General features: G+C 51.0%; 1 protein-coding gene across 1 annotated transcript; it reads left to right on the forward strand.

Annotated features, from left to right (window-relative positions):
* Positions 1-1048: 1048 nt before the first annotated feature.
* On the forward strand, positions 1049-20126 carry EFCAB12 (EF-hand calcium binding domain 12). The gene is made up of 9 exons (XM_087866759.1): positions 1049-1554; positions 3716-4164; positions 6550-6732; positions 8702-8858; positions 11506-11699; positions 13085-13298; positions 16364-16523; positions 17970-18026; positions 18679-20126. Exons 1-9 carry the CDS (start codon positions 1428-1430, stop codon positions 18935-18937), a joined length of 1800 nt encoding a protein of 599 aa, XP_087722885.1. The 5' UTR covers positions 1049-1427; the 3' UTR covers positions 18938-20126.
* The last annotated feature ends 332 nt before the right edge of the window (positions 20127-20458 follow it).

A 20458-nucleotide genomic window follows, 5' to 3' on the forward strand; every position in this document is an offset into this window, starting at 1 on the left:
CAATGAAGAGGGAACAAATGTGTTTTCTGGGACATCAATGGGGAGGACTAAGACCAAGCAGTAGAAATTCCAGGGAAACAAAATCTGGGGCAATGCAAGGAAGCCTTTTCTAGCAATCAGAATTAAGCACCCACAAGAGGAAGTAGAGAACTCCCCGTCGCCAGAGGTGTATCTGAGCAGAGATAGCATCTGCCAGGGCCATTGCAGAAGGAGTTCCCTGACCTGGGAAGGCAGCGGGACTAGTTAGCCTCTGAAAGCTTTCCTCACCATCCCTTGGGGACGTTTTCACACAGTCTCTACCCACAACTACGTGGTGACCTCTTTTATTATAAAAGCCCACCTCACGTTCCTATCAATGGACACAGGACCCCAAAGATCACTGGAATGGAAGTTCCATCGTGTGGTAGGCATGTGACCTTTGATAGGGTGGGCAGGGTGACTTTGCGGGGGTGCACTTGGGCTGGGAACTATATGGCGAAAAGGACTCAGCCAGGGGAAATCTTGGGGAATCCCTTGCCCTTCAGAGGGCACAGCAAATGCCAAAACCAAGTTGGGACAGAGCTAGGAGAGCTGGACAAAGAGAAAGCAGGCCTGCGCAGCTGGAGCGAAGTGAGCAAGGCAGGGAGACGTGGGGGGAGATCAGGAAGAAGTGGGAGCAGGGCCCAGGCCACGGCAGTGGTGCAGGCCATTGCGGGAGGGGGTGGTTTATTCTAGGGGCACTGAGAAGCCATTTCAGTGAAGCCATCGAAGGGTTTTGGAGGGTGTGACTCTTCTGGCTAAGGGAAGATCATGGATGTGGGGTCTAGGGAGGGCACAAGCGGCAGTGGCAAGGCCAGGGAGGAGCATATTTTGAGTGTATTCCCATGGTCGACATGGTAAAGTTCAAACCCCTTAATCTGGCATTCAAGATGATTCAACCTTATTTCCCATTAACCTCCTCCTCCACACACAATGTGCTTCCAACTGGTGGAACTATTTAGTAACCCTAAAACCCCAAACCCCACCCCTGTCCTTTCCCCACGCTGGCCCCTCCACCCCTTGAAATCTGACTCCTTCTTGAAGGCACATGGCAATGCCTCCTCCTTCATGATGACCTCCAGGGTCCCTCCATCAGCATTTCTCCCCTAACCGAGAGCATCTTATTACCCCTCTGGTTACCCCACCTTGATCCATGCCAGCGCTCTGTGGTTGGGCATCCAGCCTTATTTGGATTTGCACCTGGCTGTGCCAAGTACTGGATGATTCTCAGCAAATACTGGTTTGATGAATGGCTACATTCTCAGCTGTACCCAGTATCTTGTCCTCAAAGAAATGATAAATGGGTTGTTAAGAAGTGCTCGCTTCCGTCCACATTGATGTATACTTATTATTTTCTGACCATGAAAGAAACACATGGGCATTATAAGGAGACTTAACAAATGTCCTGAATGTTCACTTCGTGCCAGGCTGGGCACCAGGGATACATGGGAACTAGGACACAGTCCTTACCATTGGAAAACTCACAGGCTGTTGGGAGAGAAAGACTCAGAAAACATCTTCATCCAGAAAAATATGGTAAATGTTATGATGGGGATGAGTACGGGTGCTGTGGGAACCCAGAGAGGGCATGAGGGTGGTGGGGGGGTGGGAAGGCTTTATGGGATGGTGATGCCTAACCTAAGTCTCGAAGAGCATTCCAGAGAGAGGAAACAGCATGTGGCAGGGCAAGGGGACCGAGGAACCATAGCCAGCTCAGTTTTGGGGTACATATACAGTTTTGGGGAACAAGAGAAGGAGCCCATTAGAGAGGCTGGCAGAGGTGAGTAGGTCCAGTGAGGCAGGGTAAGGAGACTGAATTTTATTTTGGAGGCAATGAAAGGGTTTTAAAGCAGAGGAGTTTGGGTTTTAGAAGGAAAATGTGGTGACAATATTTTTAATAATAATGTTATATCCCTTCTGAATTTTAGAACATATCTGTTATTCATTTGATCTATCCCAGCTCTGCTACTAATCAACTGTGTGACCTTGGGCCTCTCCGGGCCTTAGTGCCCCCGTCTGTAAAATGGTATAATCACAGAGCTGACCTATTAGGTGTGTCCATTTGACATCCACTGATTCACCAATAGTTACTGAGCTCCCTCTATATGTTGATACATGGAGGTGCTGGGGCTCCAGCAGGGAACAAGAGAGACGAGCTCCCAGTCCATAGTCTATATTGATAAAATAAACATCAACCAAGTAATTACACCAGGGATTTCAAACACAAATGTCTGCTTGAAGCACACACTTAATAAATGAACTGATGTGCATGTGAGACAATAGAGAACGGTGGGGGCTATGGCAAACTGGAGAGGGCATGTCCCAGCCTAAAGTAACTCAAATTGGAAAATTTTAAGGACTATATCAAACAAAACAAGCTTCATTCAGCATGAGGGCCACCTAATTTACATACCTGTGATAAGTGGTCCAAAGGAAAACTATAGGTTATATTACGCAGAGATAACATGAGGTTATAACGGAGCTTGGGAGCTGGAGAGGTAACACGTGGTCTGAGGATGAGGAGTGAGGAAGGGATGGATGAGGGAGGGAACATTTCTGGCAAATGGAACAACACAGGCAAAACCCTTAGGCAGGATGGAGCTTGGAGCCTTCAGGGATCATTGAGAGGGGTCAAGTGATCTGGGATATAGTAAAGAAAGACAGGCAAGTGATAAGGCGGGAAAGGATGACAGAGAAGGGTCATGAGGCTTCAAAAGTCATGGAGGGGTTTCAAAATAGGTGAAGGGTGAGTACATAAAAAAATAACTGTGCACTGACTACAAACAAGGCACCTCCAAAATGGCCTGATTCTAACCATCCGCACCACTCAGTGAAGTAGGTACCCTCTTTCTCTCCATTTTACACACGAAGAATTGAGACGGAGACACTACGTAACTTGCCCAAGGTCGTGCAGCCATGAAGCAACAGAGCCCGGACACAGCTAGAGCGTTCTGGCACCAAAGCCTCTGCTCAGATGATCAGACCAAATCAGAATGGAATTTTTATTTTTATTGTTTTAAGATTTTATTTATATTAGAGGGAGTGCATGCACGAGCAAGGTGAGGGGCAGAGGGTGTGGGGGAACCAGACTCCCCGCTGAGCGCAGAGCCTGACTCAGACCCCAAGATCATGACCTGAGCTGAAGTCAGATGCTTAACTGATGGAGCCACCGAGGTGCCCCCAGAACGGCATTCTTAAAAGATCATTCTGGGGGCACCTAGGTGGCTCAGTTGGTTAAGTGTCCCAACTCTTGGTTTCAGCTCAGTTTATGCTCTCAGGGTTGTGAGATTGAGCCCTATGTGGGGCTCCTCGCTGGGTGTGGAGCCTGCTTAGGGTTCTCTCTCTCCCTCTCCTTCTGCCCCTCCCCCTGCTTGTTCTCTCTCTCACCCTCTCAAATAAATAAATAAATAAATAAATAAATCTTTTTAAAAAAAAAAGATCATTCCAATTGCAGATAAGGAGTCCTGGGGTGGGGGTGGGGTGGGGAGGAGCGAGGTTAAGTAAGGAAGAGCATTCGAAGCCCTTAGCCTGGTGCCTGCCATCAGGAGTGCGCGATCGTTGTTAGAGCGAAGCAATGATAAAGCCAGGCCTGGAACCCAGATGCCCATCACCCAGGCTCCTACTGTAGCATTTTTCCTTCCTGATTCTGTCAGTCCTCTTTTCGAAAGAAACTCACCTTTTAACACTCTTCCCCTAGGGCTCTGCCAGTCTAAGACCTCGGGTGACGATGAGAACGCCGGCAGGGACCCCGTCTTCCATCCCGAGCGGGTCATTGCCCATTGCTTCCAGCAGTTCAAGCAGAAGGATTTCCACCTGCCCCAGAGCCGCCGGCGGATCATCACCTTGCCGCAAAACGAGGATCCGACACCCTCCAATCTCGCGGCCCCACCCCAGACTCTCCCACAGCCAGTCTCCAGCTTCAAAGCCCTGGGAGCCGGGGACGTCGCAGGGCAGCCGGAGGACACGAGGACGTGGCTCAGGCAGAGGCTGAAGCTTCGGCGGAACCTGGAGTCATTTGGCGACACAGAGAAGTGGCTGCAGAACAAGCCCTGCCTCACCCCTTCAGAGGCCAAGGTCTTGTACACGATCCAGAAGGAGCGTGAGGCCCAGTTGCTGGCCTGTCAGACTCCCACCAGAGCCACCAAGGTGAGCCGCCCCCTTTGCTGACGAAGACACCTGAGGTGCTAGGGGCGTACGGTCATTTCCTTCCCTCAGGAGAGGGGTCGTTGGCCCCAAGTCAAAGAGGAGCAGAGAAGTTCCCAAAGGGGGGTGTACTGGTTCTTTATTGCTGCATAACCAATGTCCCCAAACATTGAAAGCCACAAATGTTTGTCACCCCACTGTTTCTGAGAGTCAGGAATCTGGGAGGAGCTTCGTGGGTGGCTCTGGCTGTCATCTCAAGTGACAGGCACGCGCCACAGACATCTGGAGGCTTGACGGACGCAGGAAGACCCACCTCCACGCGAGCTCGCTCACGTGGCTGTTGGCAGGGGGACCTCAGCTCCTGGCCACAGGGACCTCCACAGGGCTGCTCGAACGTCCTCCCCACCCGGCAGCCAGAGTCTCCCAGAGGGAGCGGTCCAAGGGACAGAGCAAGGAGGAGGACTGCAACGCCTCTAATGACCTCATCTCAGGAGATGGTAGTTTCAGGAGAATCACATGATCACTTTCACCATATTCTATTTGACAGACGCAAGTCATTAAGTGCGGTCCACGCTCGCGGGGAGGGGAAGGGAATCAGGCTCTACCTCAGAAGGGAATAGTGGAAGAACTTGTGACCATATCTTAAAATCACCCGAGGAGGGATGATTCCTGGCATTCCATCTATGGGGCATTTTAAAATGCTCATTGTTCATTCGTTCATGGACGCATGTTTGTCGAGGGCCAAGATGTGTCAGGCAGGTGCTCCTAGTGCCACTGTGAGGATCACAGTTGTGAGGTTGGAAGAAAAATGAGGAACTCCCTTTTCTAAATACAGAAATAGAAGCTCAATGAAGCCAATCAATTGTCCAGTGGAGTCAGTGGAAGTCGATATCAAAGCCCTCATCCCCCAATGCTTGCTTTCTGTGACATTTCCTTGTAATGCAAACACTTGAAATTTCCCTGGTCAGGGGAAGTTGGGGTAAGAGGTCAGATAACTTGGGTTTAAACCTAGCTCTGCTACTTCCTAGCACTATGATCTGGGCCTCAGTCTCCCAATCTATTAACTGGGGATGACCATTGTACCTACTTCCTAGGGCTGCTGCGACATCTAAATGGATGAAGTTACATAAGGTGCCTTGGACAGTGCCGGCCACAGAGTGAGCGCTCAGTATTACGCCTGCCATTTTGATTACAGTCTCACTGACATCAGGGTCAGGCCTTGGTGTAATCAGAGTCCAAACCCAAATTTCCTAGGTCTAACGCACCCTTCCTGACAGCAACACAGTGTCTATGAATAAGGGCTAGACTTGGGTTAGAAACCCAGCTCTAGGGGCACCTGGGTGGCATGGCGGTTGGGCGTCCGCCTTCGGCTCAGGGCGTGATCCTGGCATTCCGGGATAGAGCCCCACGTCAGGCTCCTCCGCTATGAGCCTGCTTCTTCCTCTCCCACTCCCCCTGCTTGTGTTCCCTCTCTCGCTGGCTGTCTCTCTCTGTCAAATAAATAAATAAAATCTTAAAAAAAAAAAAAAAGAAAAGAAACCCAGCTCTACTGCTCAAGGGTTGTGTGACCCTGGACAAGTCACTTCACTTCTCTGAACCTGTTTTCTCGGCTGTAAAAAGAGAAAGTCATACCTAATACCTAATTTGCAGCATTACTTATTCATTCAGCAAACATGACTGCCTACCTGCCTAGGGCTGGGGGGCTTTTTCAGTAGGCGGACGGGAGGTAAGGGTATGCAGCTTAAATAAGACATGGTCTTGCTTTCGAGATGTTCCGATGTTAATGAGGGAGGAAGACACATCAGATCACTGACTACAGTTTGCTACAGGCCTTTAATAGAGGTGGGTCCCAAACACAGAGGAGCTCTAAACTAGGGAGCGGAAAGGCCCTTTGTAAGCTGTCAGGTGCTGCACCAAGGTAAGGGGGTATTATTCTGAAATATTTCCAATAACCTGGGATTAAAGGAGGAGTGGGATTTGGACAGGCAGCGAAAGAAGGGAAGGCATTCTGGGCAGGAGGCCCAGCAGGAACAAAGGCTGGCAGGTAGGAGGATTAGAGAGCCCCGTCTGGCTGCCGGCAGGGGCATGTGTTTGGGGGCACTGAGAGCCCAGTGGGATTATAATCCTGACTGGTTTGACAGGAGACATGGGGGTAAGAATGAAATGTCGGTTCTCGTAACGTCCAGCCCCCTTGTTTCTGATGGGAAAATGGAGGCCGCGAGGTGCACAGTATCTCTGGTGACCCGCAGTTGCCCTGAATCCACTGCTCCTTGGCCTCCATCTTGCTGTCTGTTTGAAGCTGCTCGGCCCCTCGCTCTCCCTGTTCTAACTGTGGGGATCACGTTCCAGCGGCCTGTCTCCCTGAATTCTCCCTCTTGCCTCTTGCAGAAGAGTCCCCGGCCTGCCCGCCGCCCTGTCCCCCAGCTCCGACTGCCCAAGCCCGCCGCCTTGGCCGCCTTGTACTCCTACCTTCGCAGCCGCAAGATCAAGATCCTGGAGATACTGAGCAAGGGGGACCGGGGTGAGAACCAGAGGATCTCTCGGGAGGAGTTCATTGTGGCTCTGAAGACGGTGAGTGCCTCCCGTGCTCCCTCCGGGCTGGCCTGAGTGGGGAAGATGTCCGTGCACCCTGTCCCCACTGCTGCCTCCACCGAGGTCCTGGACCAGCTGAAAAGTAGACGCAGGGGGCTCAAGCCATCAGCCCTATTACTTGTAAAGCCAGCTTGGAAAATGTGGTGTAATTTGCGGTCACATCAGACCCCCAAAACCACCCCTGCACGGGTCTGACCTTGAAAGCCCCAACCTGAGTGGGAAGTCTGCAGAACCGACCCCATAACCAGTCAGCTGCATCAGGAATCATTGTCTTGCCCATCGTACCCCAAAACTGTGCACAGAGATTGCTAGGCCTTCAGTCCTACCTCTAGAACCTTCTAGAGCTTCTCCAGCTGTCACTGGCATATGACTACACAGAGGTCTTGTTAAAATGCAGCTTCTGACTCAGTACCTCTGTGCAAGGCCCAGGATGCTGCGTTCTAACAAGCTCCCAGTGATGTCTATGGTACTGTCCCTCAGGCCACACTTTCAAGGGCTAGCCAAGATTTTAAATTAATTAATTAATTATAAATAAATAAATAAATAAATATTTAAAATCCAGCTCCTCACTCACACCAGCCACATTTTGAATGCTCAATAGCTCCACGTGGTGAGCAGTTCCTCTATTGGACCGCACAGATATAAAACATTCCATCATTGCAGAAAGTTCCATTGGTCTAGTAGGGGTCTGCTATCGCCCAGAAGTCAAATCCAGCCAGCCTCTGGTTTTGTAAATAAAGCTTTATTGGAACTCAGCTACACTCATTTGTATGTATTGTCATGGCCGTTTTCATGCTACGATGGCAGTTATCAGAGACCATATGGTTCATGGAGCCTAAAATATTTACCATCTGGCCTTTATAGAAAAAGTTGGCTGACTCTGGTCTGCATGGATTCAGCTTTTACACACTCTGAGTACAAGCTACATTTGCAAAACACTTTCAGAAGCTGACTGCTACTTCTTTATGGTTTTAAGTCATCACCAGTTTTCACACTGTTTCGTGACATGTACTCATCTAAACAACCTTTCAAAACATGGGGAAAGGGGCGCCTGGGTGGCACAGCAGTTAAGCGTCTGCCTTCGGCTCAGGGCGTGATCCCGGCGTTATGGGATCGAGCCCCACATCAGGCTCCTCCGCTATGAGCCTGCTTCTTCCTCTCCCACTCCCCCTGCTTGTGTTCCCTCTCTCGCTGGCTGTCTCTATCTGTGTTAAATAAATAAATAAAATCTTAAAAAAAAAAAACATGGGGGAAAAAAGATAAAGGGTTTTTAACCATCATAACCAAAAAAGATAAAATATTACATCCTTTCGTCCCAGGAGAGTTCTGACCCTCTTTCGGGAAAGCTCGGTGAACAATGACCTCAGTTTAAAGGAGTGGATGAACAAAATTATATTTCCTGTAGAACTTTTCTTCTTGAATATTCGGTATTGATGGCAAGCATTATACGCTTACAAAGTTACTCACGGTCCTTTAAAGTAGTAACGTGCAGTGTATTTCTGATCCTATTTTACTCCAGTTGAGAGAGGCTTATGTGTTTCTCATTGACAAGGATGGTAGACATGAAATCCTTTCTCCAATCCAGCCTGGGAAAGCGGGCATTGAGATATTGGTACGGAGTGGGGTGCCGGTCCGGAAGGAAGGAGTAGCAGACTCTGAAAAGATGCTGGCTTACCTGGACTGGGTTTTGAAGGAGGGAGAGGAGTTCTTCAGATAGGTGGAGATGCCTGAGTAAAGGCAGAGGTGAGAAAGCACAGAGTGTGTTCAGGGTCTGGGAAAGGGCTCTGAGTTCCTACAGCAGAGGCCTCGGGCCTGAGCTGGGAGTGGTGGTGGATGAAACCAGAAACTGGATAGGAGAGGTGGCGCGGGGCTGCTATGGCTTTGGCCATACTGGTGGAATGTTTGGATTGGAGCCCGCCCACCTTGGTGGCTTCTCTTCTCTCCTCAGGTTGGAGTCCCTCTGAAAAACCAGGAGGTGGAAGACGTTGTCATCTATCTCAGCTCTCTGGGAAAGTGCAACAGCATCACCACGGACATCCTGGCCAACACCTACAAGCAGTGGTCCTTGGCTCAGCAGAGGAGCACCCTGCCAACCGCAAGGGAGTGTATGTACCCACCCCCGCCCCCATGCCTCTACTTCCCCACCCTGGGAGCAAGCATGAGGGAGGCAGCCTTGGCTTACTTTCTGAGCGTGTTCTCCAACTCTGGCTTACCATAGTTGGGCCAAGCTTCTGGAATCCCCAGGCCCACTAGTCAACTAAAGAGGGGATATTCTCTCAAGTGCCCAGCTACTGTATCCATTCGAAGATGAATGAGGCCCAGCCCTTGTCCTTAAGGGAGGATTTTCGAAAGGTGGTTTCAGCCCACCAAAGCTTACCTGATAGACTCAGATCTGACCCAAACAGGAAGCCCTTCCATTTGTATGTGGGCCCAAGGCCTTCTTACTATTAACCTATATTTATTGATAAAAAGTTAACTAAAATTTTTTTAAAAACCACTAAAATTCAGAAACCAGAATTAGCACATGTTTAGAGTTTACTGGAAAGTCTACTTTGATATTCTATCAGAGATATTAGTAGGGTTGCTGTGAACAGTTGTATGAGCTGTGCACAGCTCAAGTTCAAGGCCATGTGCTTGTGGAACCACATCTGTCCAGGTATAGCACAGAGGCAAATTAGAAATGGACTAACCATGGCAGTGGCTACGAATTTACTCTACAACACAAGGGTACATCATTGTTCTTTATAGCTTAGTGCCATTGTTGTTGTAAAAAAAAAAATTAAAATTGAACAACTACAGATAAAATTAAAGCTCTCCTTTAAACCTCCACCCACCATTCCAGGGCCCTCTCCAAACGTAACCAAACATATAATAACAATTATAACAATATAACATATTCCCAAATATGACCTCTTTCTTTTTTTAAATAAAATAAATCTTGCTTTGCCCCCACCCAGCAGGCTGGGAGGAGTTTCATTTCAGACATGTTGGTGTGGGGTATTCCTTACCCTCTCTGAGGTCATGTTGAAACCCCGGGGGGAGGGGTGGTAATGGAGGAGCTTCCTTATCTGCGTGAAGATCTGGGCCAGGGCCTCTGGAATCCAGGTCCCACTGAGCTGGGGGCTGAGTGTCCTCACTAGTTGGCTCTTTTGGAGGCAGAGGGCAACTCCCACAGAGAGGCTGTTCCACAGTCCTCCGGAGCTTCTCCCCATGGTGCAACACAGATTTCCAACCTCTGGTCTCAACCAGCCACGGGGCAGAGACCCCATGAGTCCCAGGCAGGGGCTCCGCCCCTCTCAGAGTCCCAGGGAAGCTGAGCACCCTACAGTCACCTCCTGCACGCGTCACCAACCCCAGTCGTAATCTCCGGCACCCTTCATGTCCAGCACATGCTCAGGACTGCCTCGAGTTGGGCGTGCTTTCCCATCCGTGCTCTTTTTGCCTTTTCATTATAAGTTACCAAAGCTCACCATTACTGGTGTAGTTGGCTGCGAGCCATTTAGTGAATGACACAGTGTCCCCCGATGCATGTTTACCGCAAAGGTATTTGGGGCCTCTTATTTCCCAATAAATAGACTTGAAGCCAAGAGCAGGTATTTGCTTGAATGGCGCCATCTCAGTGTCATCACGGAGCCCTTTCTCCTGGACACCGTCAGAGGGCAGGGTAAGCAGACTCGGGTATCTTCTGCTTTGCCTAGAGGGGCAGAAGCGTCAAGAGTCTGGGGGCCCAGCTCCAAGAGAGAAGGCAGTAGAATTTGGGGGCGCCCACTGTGGCCTGGGTCACTTTACGCACAGCAGCGGCTCAGATTATGCTTCAAGTCCCTGGAGGTCAGAGCTACATTTCACGCTCGACAAGGTGGAAACTGAAGCTCAGGGAGGCTGAGCCACCAGTCTCCAGTCTGAAAACCAGAAGGTGGCTGGGCCACGATTTCGTCTCAGCCCGGGACAGTGGAGGCCTGAACCGGGGCAGGGGCAATGGGATGCTTTCATTCATCCAGATCTTTGTCGAGCACCTGGTATGCGCCAGGCCCGCTTCTAAAAACCAGTAACTGGGAACACGGGAGTGAAGAAGCCAATGAGCTTCCATGTAGAGGGTTAACCAAGATGATGTCTAGGAGCGATTAATGCCTTGAAGACAACAGGGCAGAGGGAGGGAGTGGTGTCAGGGAAGGGCTCTTGGCAAAGCAGCCCTTGGAGCGGACACTCGAGTGACCGATGAGGAGCCAGTCTGGCAGGGGCACCCTAGGCAGATGGAGCCACAAAGGCGAAGGCCCTGACTCGGGCAAGTTTTCAGGGGACGGAAAGCAGTTAGGGTGCGGGGCGGTGACGGGGGGTGAGCAGGAGGAGACGGATCAGGTGGGTGTTGAACCGAGGCCAGATTCCGCAGAGCCTTGCAGACCAGGAAGCGGATTCTGGGTTTTAGTCTGAGTGCTGGGGGACACCAGCAGGGGAATGAGGTGACCACGTTTTTTAAAGGTCCTATTTGCTGTTGGGTGGAAAGAGGACGCTAGAGGATGAGAATGGCAACAGGAAGGCTGTGGCCATGGTGCAGGTGAGGGAGGAGGCAGCCTGGCAGGAGGGAGGCCGTTGTGGACGCAGAGAGAAGGGATACCTTCGAGGTCCGTCTCAGATGGCACTGACCGGCCACACGGGAAGTGAGCAGAGGGGTGGCCCACACCTGCTTGGTCACATCAGTTAACTGCTCGATGGATTCCTTAGCTGGGGCTCCTCTCAGTCTCTCCTTCCTTTCAGATTATAGATCCGCCAGGCACAGAGGTTCCCCACAGAGTGCATCCAAGAAGCAGGTGGATTTGGGCCCACAGCCTCGCAAGATGGACCTGCTGACCGTGCCCGTGGTCGACACCCAGATGGAGGCGCGGCCCATGACTCTGGAGGAGATGGAGGACGTTGGCAAGCGGTACCGCGAGAGGAAGCGGCAGCACAAGGTACCTGGGCCAACGGGAAGGGCATGGGGCTCGGCGCCTGGACAGGCTGGGGTTCGAGTCCACTGCACCTTCGGGCCGGGGACCTCCTGGGAGCAGGCTTCTTCATCTGATGATGAGAACGCCTACCTCACGAGGTTTCTCTGAAGATGAAATGAGATCATGTTTCCAAACTATGGAGTCCCCCTCCTCCCATTCTTTAACTGCTACTTCGCACCCTGAGACCAGGGCCACGGGCTGCCGTCCTCATCACAGCTGGAATCCAAGCGCCCGGCACAGGGCCTGCCACCAAGTGGGCTCTCCAGAAACACATGGCCAGTGAAGGAAGAATGGATGGTGTGAATGAATTCACCCAACAAATAGTTATCGACAGAGGCAATGTGCCGGGCACTCTCTCCGGGGTTGCAGAGAACAAAACAGCCCCTGCCTTCAGATGGCAGACGATATTCATATTATACTACATATAAATACGGATTTTATTATGTATAATAAAGATAACATAAAGATATATAATATTATAATGCTATATGTTAAATTAATTATATATTAAACATAATATAATAAATATATAAGTATATATTTTATATATATATATATAAAAAATAAAATGTTAGGCATTGTAAGCGCCATATCGCCTAAGATCTGATTCACTTGCATGACAAGAAAACCCCAACATATCTGAGCAGAGATCAGCAAACTTTGTAAAGAGCCAGACAACAAACGTTTTAGACTTCTGTGGCTTTAGCGTTTCTGTGGCAACTACCACCCCAGAGCAGCCGCAGACTGCAGCCGCTAAACGAATGAGTGCCTCTGTGTTCCAAGAAAAGTGTCTTTATAAAAACAGGTGCTGGGCCAGATGTGGCCTGTGGGCTGTACTTTGCTGATTCTGCTGTTAGATGCTGCGAAAAAGATTTTTATTTCCTTGTAACTAACTAACTAAGAAGGCCACAAGTGGCTCCACAACCCGCAGGCCTCTTGCGCTTTGCTCTGCCGTCCTTGACAGCTGGCTTCCGCCTCGATGGCACAGATGTGTGCACCTAATTTAAATCCTGGTGCAGCCAAACCCTGGATGCGGTGTTTCACTAGGGCGTCTACACTGTACCCTACTGTCCGTATGATACAATGATGGCAGGTCCACGTACGGGGCCGTGCACACAGCACTGCACGCCTTAACCGTAGCCATCCAAGCACGCTTAGGGGGTAACCTTGACCTTGTATGATTTCTCTGCCAAGTCACTGACTTCAGAGCCTGAACTTTGGTCCCGCCCTGCATTCTTTGCCATTTCCCCTCATGGGGAGAGCGCGATGAGGCTCCACATGTGCCTTCTGGCCGGGATGAAAAACACAAGGTGGAGGGAAGCGTGTGCCAACCTCTGTTCTCTTTGCAGCTCAAGATCCCCACCATCCAGTACTTAGAGCGGTGCCGCCTGGTGCGCAGCGGGAATAAGCACTTCGACGAGCACTGCCTCCCGTCCACCCTCCAGGGGGAGATGAGGGCGCTCGTCGACATGTCCCGCAGGGACAACTTTCTGGTCTACCTGCAGTGCTACAAGCTCTGTGAGTACTACGGCCTCCCGCTGACGGAGGACGTCCTCATGAAAGGTAAGGGCTTTGGGGGCTGGCCCTTGGGAAGTTGCCAAGAGGGCCCAGAACCCGGGCGAGGGTGGCGTCCACCTGAGGTCTGTCCTTGCCCAGCTGACATGCACCCAGCTAAACTGCTGTGGCTGTGATGGGGACATTGAAGGAGGGGAGGTGGGGAGAAACAGCCCGGTCTGTTTTGCTGTTAGATGGGATTTCTAGAATCCTGGAGGTACCCAGGCTCCACAGGCCTAGAGGTCTGGGTTGCCCCAGCTGAGCTGCTAAGCATTCTAGAACAGGAGTTCTGGGTGAGGGAGCCCTGAAGTTGAGCAGAAAGGAGCAGGCCCAGTTTCAAAGAGGGAGATCTCATAGAAGTGATGGCCACTGTGCTGTACTGGGCTTTTCTGGAAGCACTTCCCTAGGTCGGGTCTGTTTCTGGGTTCCTCTGCAACACCAAGGTAGGAACGCACCAGGCGATGGGGCCAGGTTCTGCTGAGGCCCTCTGCTCTCTGCTCAGACCGCAGGACTGGGTGCTGAGATTTCCACGCTGGTCTCACCCTCTGTTTGAGGGAGAACTGTTTCCATATGTCCAAGCAGATCTGAACCCTCCCCATCTCAGGGTAGAGCATGTGCTTCTGAGAGATGGGGCTGGGGAGTGCCCCATAAGCCACGGATGACCACACAACAATGCTGGCACCCCAAATTTGTGAATGTATAAATTTAACGGGCAGGTCCCACTTTGTGCTTTAAAAGCACGAAAGAGCAAGCCCTTGCGCCTGAGGGCAGAGGTTTCCCAAGTTCCAGGAAGGAATCATGGCCAAACTGGGAAGTATGGCTTTCAGAGAAAGGGGCACACAGACAGCGGTGTGACTTCCCTGAGAACAAGTTAACCGTCACGACTATTTCCATCTTTTTCCCAAGAGAGACGGAAGCAGGCGCACAATGCACAGGACCCTAGGTCTTGGGTTAATTTGCTCAGACTGCCACAATAAAATACCACAGGCCGGGCGGTTTGAACAACAGAAATCTGTCTTCTCACACTTCTGGGGGCTAGAAGTCCAAGATCAAGGTGCCGAAAGAGCTGGTTTCTCCTGAGACCTCTCTCCTGGGCTTACAAGATGGCCACCTTCTCGCTGCCTCGTCACATGGTTTCCCCTCTGTGCACTGATGCCCCTGGCGCCTCTCTAGTGTCCAAATCTCCTCTTACAAGGACACCAGTCAGATCAGATTTGAGCCCACACTCATGCTGGCCTGATCACGTCTTGAAAGATCCTCTCTCCAAATACAAATTCTGAGGTTTCGGGGGGGTTAGGGCTTCAATATATGAATTTGGCCTTGGGATGGGGGGACACAGTTCAGCCCATAACAGGCCTGTACAATCGCGTGTGGCCAAAAGCCTCCAGAAATGCAGGCAAACCAACCTAAGTGGTCATTGTCTCCTGGGCATGCTGCACCCCCCCCCACTTGGGTGGCCACTTGGGTGGCCACCTCCTGCCCACCTGAGCTGGGAGGGCAGAGGCAGGGGCTCCTGCAGCTCCGGACACGGACGTTTTGCACATGATCCTTCCTTCCTTCTCGCTCAGGGAGCCTCATCCTCCTGATTGTGGACATTCCCTCATCGTGGCTAGTGGCGGAGCCGCAGCTAACTGTCTTCCGAGCTGCAGGCAGGCTTGCCACGCATGCACCCGGGACTGCCCTGTGGGCCAGGCCTTGCCTCTGGATGTGCCTCCTTTGTCCCCACCAGAGTACTGAGCCGCTACGGATTCCCTCTTCTGCTGACTCCTGGGCCTGTGAACCTCACTTGCTGGGAGGCTCTCACACTCATGGGCACACGGGAGCATCGTCGGGGGGCTTCTTTTTGCTTCTGATTGTTCTAAACTGAAAAACTCTGGTCCACCTCTGACCACTATCCTGGCCACTATCTATGGGCTGTCTCTAGGACAGAGGTCTGCTCTGCCGTGAGTAAAGAAGCTCAAACTTTGAGACTTCCAGGTCTGTGTTCTAGACTAGAGCTTGGTGGGCTCTGACTCCAGGCCTCAAGCTCAAGGGCCAGAATTCTAAAACTCTGAGGCATTTCCCCTCTCCCCAGTGAATACAGCTTTGTTTTTCTCCCCCTGATTTTATAGAGTGCTCACTTAGGCTTTTTTTGAAAACATGAAGATAAAAAAATCCCCCCAGCTTGAGTTGACACCATTAATATTTTAGTAATTGTTCTCTCACAGACCTCTTTTTCTTTTCCATTTATACAAAATTATTTATGTAAATTATTTTTAAATCATATATATCTCTCTATATCTTTAAATGTAGTTTTAAAAAATCCTGTGTACCTTTTTTAAATGTCGATGCTGCATATCCCCCTTCCCTCTCCCCTCTTATCTGCACAGTCCCTGCCGTGTCCACACACACACCCCACCCCCCACCCCCCACCCCCCGCCGATAGTCAGTGTTAATAACCTGGAGTGTAACCTTCCATTACTTCTTCTAGAATATGAGTTAGTCATGTGTTACCATCTTGGGACAAGCACTGCTCAATGGCTGCAGGAGGACAGAGCCCCTGGCCTAGGGATTTTTGTGCTCTGACTTCTCAGAGCAGTCTCCTGAGGTTATCCGTGAGACTAATTCTAGGCAAGGAGAAGACTGCCATCAGCTAGGTCTAAGTTAAGGTAGTGAAGTCTCGGGTGAATCTCCCCTCCTCCTTGTGGGTTCCTGACCAGCACGCCCCCTGCAGACTGGGTTATGGGGCTGCACGCTCCATCCTAACTGCACGCAGGCCTTGGGGCCGTGGCTGACCTGGTTATAAAGAAGCGACCCCATGTTGTCGCAGCCCCACTTCCTGATACTGCACTAGGTTATATGCCATGTCACCATCGCGGGAAGCTGGGGGCAGAGTCTAAGGGACCCTCTACACTCCTTTTGCAACCTGCTGTGAATCTACAATCATTTAAATATAAAAAGTTTAAAATGTATATAAGAAAAAATCTTTTCAAACAAAAATGTCGATTAAAAATAAAAAGCCCCCCTCTGCCCCAAAGTCTCAGGGCAGAGAGGGGTCCTGAGCTGACAGGTCACATTCTTCTTGCTGCTTACAGCCCTGCTGTACCCAGGGGACAAGATCATTTTCCAGAAGGACCAGGTGCGCCCGATCCGGCAGCCGGGAGGCTACTACTCAGACTTGAAGATCTTCAGTCCAAATTTGACCCTGCTCAAGCTCCAGGGCTTCAGCGAGGCTCTGGCTAAGAAGGCTGACAAGCTGAGTGTCAGACCCTCTGGCCCCCCTGCCATTTGCCCTCTGTCCTGCTGTTGCTCCTTCAGCTCTGGGGGTGGGATGCTGGCCTACTTGAGGTGTCATGGTGTGCCAATGCCTGTGTCCAAGCATGCCCAGCATGTCCACCCACTGGTCACCAGGGATTGGCCAATTTCCGGTGTCACCCCTGGCACGTGTCTGACGGCCCAGCCTCCTTGCCTCACCCCCATACAGCTACTCTCCCGACCACATCCTACATGATCTCAAGCTCTCTAGGAAAGATTGAAAAGAGGGCCTTCTTTGAGAAATAGGGAGGCCCCTTCACAAATCATGGGCCGGCTGTCAGGGGCCCTACAGAGGACGGGGGTGGCAGGCCCTTCTTTGTCCTGCCTACTCTGGCAAGAGGTGGGCTTGCAGCCCTTAGAAGGAGGAAAGAACTCTGCACTGGGGCCTGTTGCTGAGCCTCAGACCCCCAAGTCCTCTCTAAGGAAATGTCCTTCTTTGGAAGGAGGTGACCCATGAGTGGCTAATGAGCCAGCATCTGTTGGTGACGGCAGATTGGAAAACGAGCAGCATCCCCGAGGCAGAATGGGGCTAATGTGGGATGAGGAGGGGCCAGGTGACCACAATGGGGAGGGGACCAGGAGCTGCCCACATGCTGGATCACTGCCAGCTGCCCGCTGGGGCGGTATAGCCAGAACGGATAGGATGCAGCAGAGCCAAGTGGAAGTCAGACAGGCTACAGGTTAAGTGGACAAGATGCTTCACCGATTGAGCCTCACATGAACATACCAGCTCCTGGGGGGCTGACTTCCATTTCTGCACCCTGACCTAGGGAGCGGGTGGGAACCTGAGAAAGGGACTCTTGTCCATGCTTAGGTAGGCCACAGCCATAAGGGATAGAGGGCCCCAAGGGCAGGGAAGGATATTTGTTTTATCTCGCTACTTGAACTGTGTTGTCAAAGATTCTGAGGCCAGGTGCAGGCCTGCTGGGAAAGAGTGCTGTCTGTGGTCGATTAGTGATGTCTGCCAGGCCGAAGATTTGGGGAGTTAGTTTTCACCACCCGTGTTCCAAAAGCTGGATTCAGCCCTGGCAGGGGAAGTGGGAGTTGGGGGCTCCCAAACAATTCAGATTATTGAGCATCTCTCCACTACCCCGGGAGGTCTCTGTTCTGGGTAATAAGAAACACGAGGCTCTGCAAAGGGAAGTGACCTGCCCAGAGCCGCCCAGCCAGCCAGGCTGTGAGCCCAGGCCTGGCTGACCAAGCCCACTGTGTGTCCCACTGGAGCGTGGAGGGACAGAATCAGGGTCCCACCCTTGGGAGAGGAAACTCTCCTTTTGGAGCTCTGGTTTGGACTCACAGACAGGCCTACCTCCATGTACCATCCGAAGCCCCATTAACTTAGATTTCGCCTCTCCTGACAAGAGACCTTTCTCTCTTATCCACCAGGAAAACATCGAAGAAAGTCAAGAAAATTCGCTTTAAGGAGTTTGAGGAGTTCACCAGGTCTGTAGCAATCACCCAACTCTGGAAGGGGGTGGGTGGGAGGGAGGACTTTGGAGGAGCGGGCTGAGACTCTGTGTGTTGCACGGTGCACAGTATCTTGGGCTCAATGCCCAGGAACTGAGAAGAAGTAAAACTGCTTAGGGTGCCAGGCAGACACTACTGTGGTGTGTTCCATGTTTCAACTCATTTAAATCCTCTTAGCAACCCTGTAAAGTGACTCTTAGCATGCCCATTTTACAGAAGAGGAAACTGAGGTACAGAAACATTAATGATCTTACTCAAAGTCACCTATCTATTAAGTGGTGGAGCAGGGATTTGAATCCAGCAATGCTGGCCCCAGAGGCTATACCCTGAACCCCACATGAGAATGCCGTGAGCGAACAGATGGTATACCCTTAAGAATCTGGTTTTTAGAGGCAGCCTGCACTCTGCCCCTTGCACACTGTGCGGCTTTGGGGAAATGACTTATCCTCTCTAGGCCTTCAGGTCCTCATGGGTTAGGCAGACAGGATAACAGAACCTACCGCATGGAGCTGAAGTGCTTGGCCCAATGCTACACCTCCACTCTGGTCACAGTTGGTCTGCTCTGCTGAACAGGAGCCCCGGCCCCGGCTCGTTGGCCATGACGCACTTCTGTCTTCTTCTTTTCCAGGAAGCTAGAAGTGAAGAGCCCCAGAGGTTCACAGCGAACTCACCCCAATTTCTTCTGGCCGGGTCACCTCCTGGACAAGCTGCATCTCTACCTGCCCACTGTGGCCGTGGACCAGAGCCTGGCGCTCTTCAGTTGTGTCCAACCCCGGCCCCATGCCTACTCAGCCACTTACCACCCCGACCACTGGTGGCCCATTGGGACCATGAGCTACATGACCTGTGCCTATTATGATGCCCCCAAGGTCTACTACATCAACTAGAGTGGCCCAGGTGTTGTGGGATCCAACCATCCCGGGGCTGTGGCCGGTGCCCCTAGCAGCCCAGAACCACAATCACCGGGGAAGTGTCAAGAGCCAGATAAAAGAAATCATTTCAGTGGAATAGCCTGGAGCCAGCTCTCTCTAGAGCAAAAGTATCCAGTATCTCAGAGGGCAGATGTACCCGGGAAAGAGATGCAGTTTCTGAGTATTTCCCTGTCTCGACCTCTGCCCTTTTGAAATAAACTGGGTTGGAGGTTTTCTTCATGTCACCCACGATCCAGCTGATGTGATTTCTTGCTCAGGAGCTGTGTCCAGAGGAATGTTTGGAAAGCTGAGGTCCTGAGCCGCGGGGGACTAGAACAGGAATATTCACTGGGATGCTGGCAGGGATGCTGGCATGGTACCTCCAGCTTCTTGTCCTGGGATCTCAGTGCTCAGGGGAAAGCAGCCGGCAGTGTGGGTACCCTGTGCACTTCTCCGTGAAATACAATGGCAATGGGTCTCTCATCCCCCAAAGATGGAGCCATTTTGGTTACTGCTTCTCAAATTTCTTGGGTCTTTCTCAGTTGGCGGCATGCTCTCTGGTTCATGAGCCCTTCGCTTGATTAGCCCACCTGACGCCATCAAGACCTTTTTCTTCACAACGCACGCAATGCGGGCTGCTGTTAGCTCAGTGATTTCAAGCTCTGCATCCCATCTGACTTCCCAGAGCCCACAGGATAAGCAGGATTCATGAGGTTTGGTATAGTCATAGGCACAAAGGGGTTCCAGTGTCAACCTTATCGATTGCCAGCTGTGTGACCTCAGACAAGACATTTCACATTTCACTCCTCTGGGTTTCCTCAAACGCCCCTATCCTTTACAGTCAAAATCTCATGAAGGAGTTGTCAACACTTTCTTCCTTTCTCACATCTCATCCAATGAACAACACAATCCAGTGTAGCTTCTGTCCCCATCTGGCCCCTGGAACTACTATTAAGATCAGTGGAGGCGTCTGGGTGGCTCAGTCGGTTGAGCTTCTGCCCTCCACTCCATCGGGTGGTGGTCCCAGGGTCCTGGGATCCAGCCCCATATCGGGCTCTCTGCTCAGTGGGGAACCTACTTCCTCTCCCTCTGCCTGCCAATCCCCTCCTGCTTGTGTGCTCTCTGTCAAATAAATAAATAAAATCTTTAAAAAACAAAAAAATGATCAGTGATGTCATCTGTATTGTGTTCAAATTACGGAATCAAGGCGCAAGTTTTTTATCCTGAAATGTGATTTTTTACAATAATCTTAAAAACAAAATCTAAGTAAAACAAAACCAAGAACAATTTAACACTAAGCAGGTTCAGCCTAATGATTAGAAGTGTGGATTTTGGAGTCGAATCCCCAAACTTCCCTTTCTACATATGTGAAATAGGGAAAATAATGGAACTACCTCACAGAATTGTGGGAAGGAGAGTATAAACCTATCGAATGACAGTCTCATTGCCATTTTACTCTATTTTACTCCTCAATTCACTTGAAGGAATTAGGAAGTC

Source organism: Ursus americanus, chromosome 14 (assembly GCF_024610735.1).
Source record: "Ursus americanus isolate L20-20 chromosome 14, mUrsAme1.1.p, whole genome shotgun sequence".
NCBI lineage: Eukaryota > Metazoa > Chordata > Mammalia > Carnivora > Ursidae > Ursus > Ursus americanus.

What these genes read in the sequence shown, in the direction of transcription:
- EFCAB12 (XM_087866759.1), top strand. Translation starts at nt 1,428, where the DNA reads ATGTTCACTTCGTGCCAGGCTGGGCACCAGGGATACATGGGAACTAGG. An exon ending in CTGGCTAAGAAGGCTGACAA is followed by an intron (nt 16,524 to 17,969) that starts GCTGAGTGTCAG and finishes CTTATCCACCAG; the next exon opens with GAAAACATCGAAGAAAGTCA. An exon ending in GAGTTTGAGGAGTTCACCAG is followed by an intron (nt 18,027 to 18,678) that starts GTCTGTAGCAAT and finishes CTTCTTTTCCAG; the next exon opens with GAAGCTAGAAGTGAAGAGCC.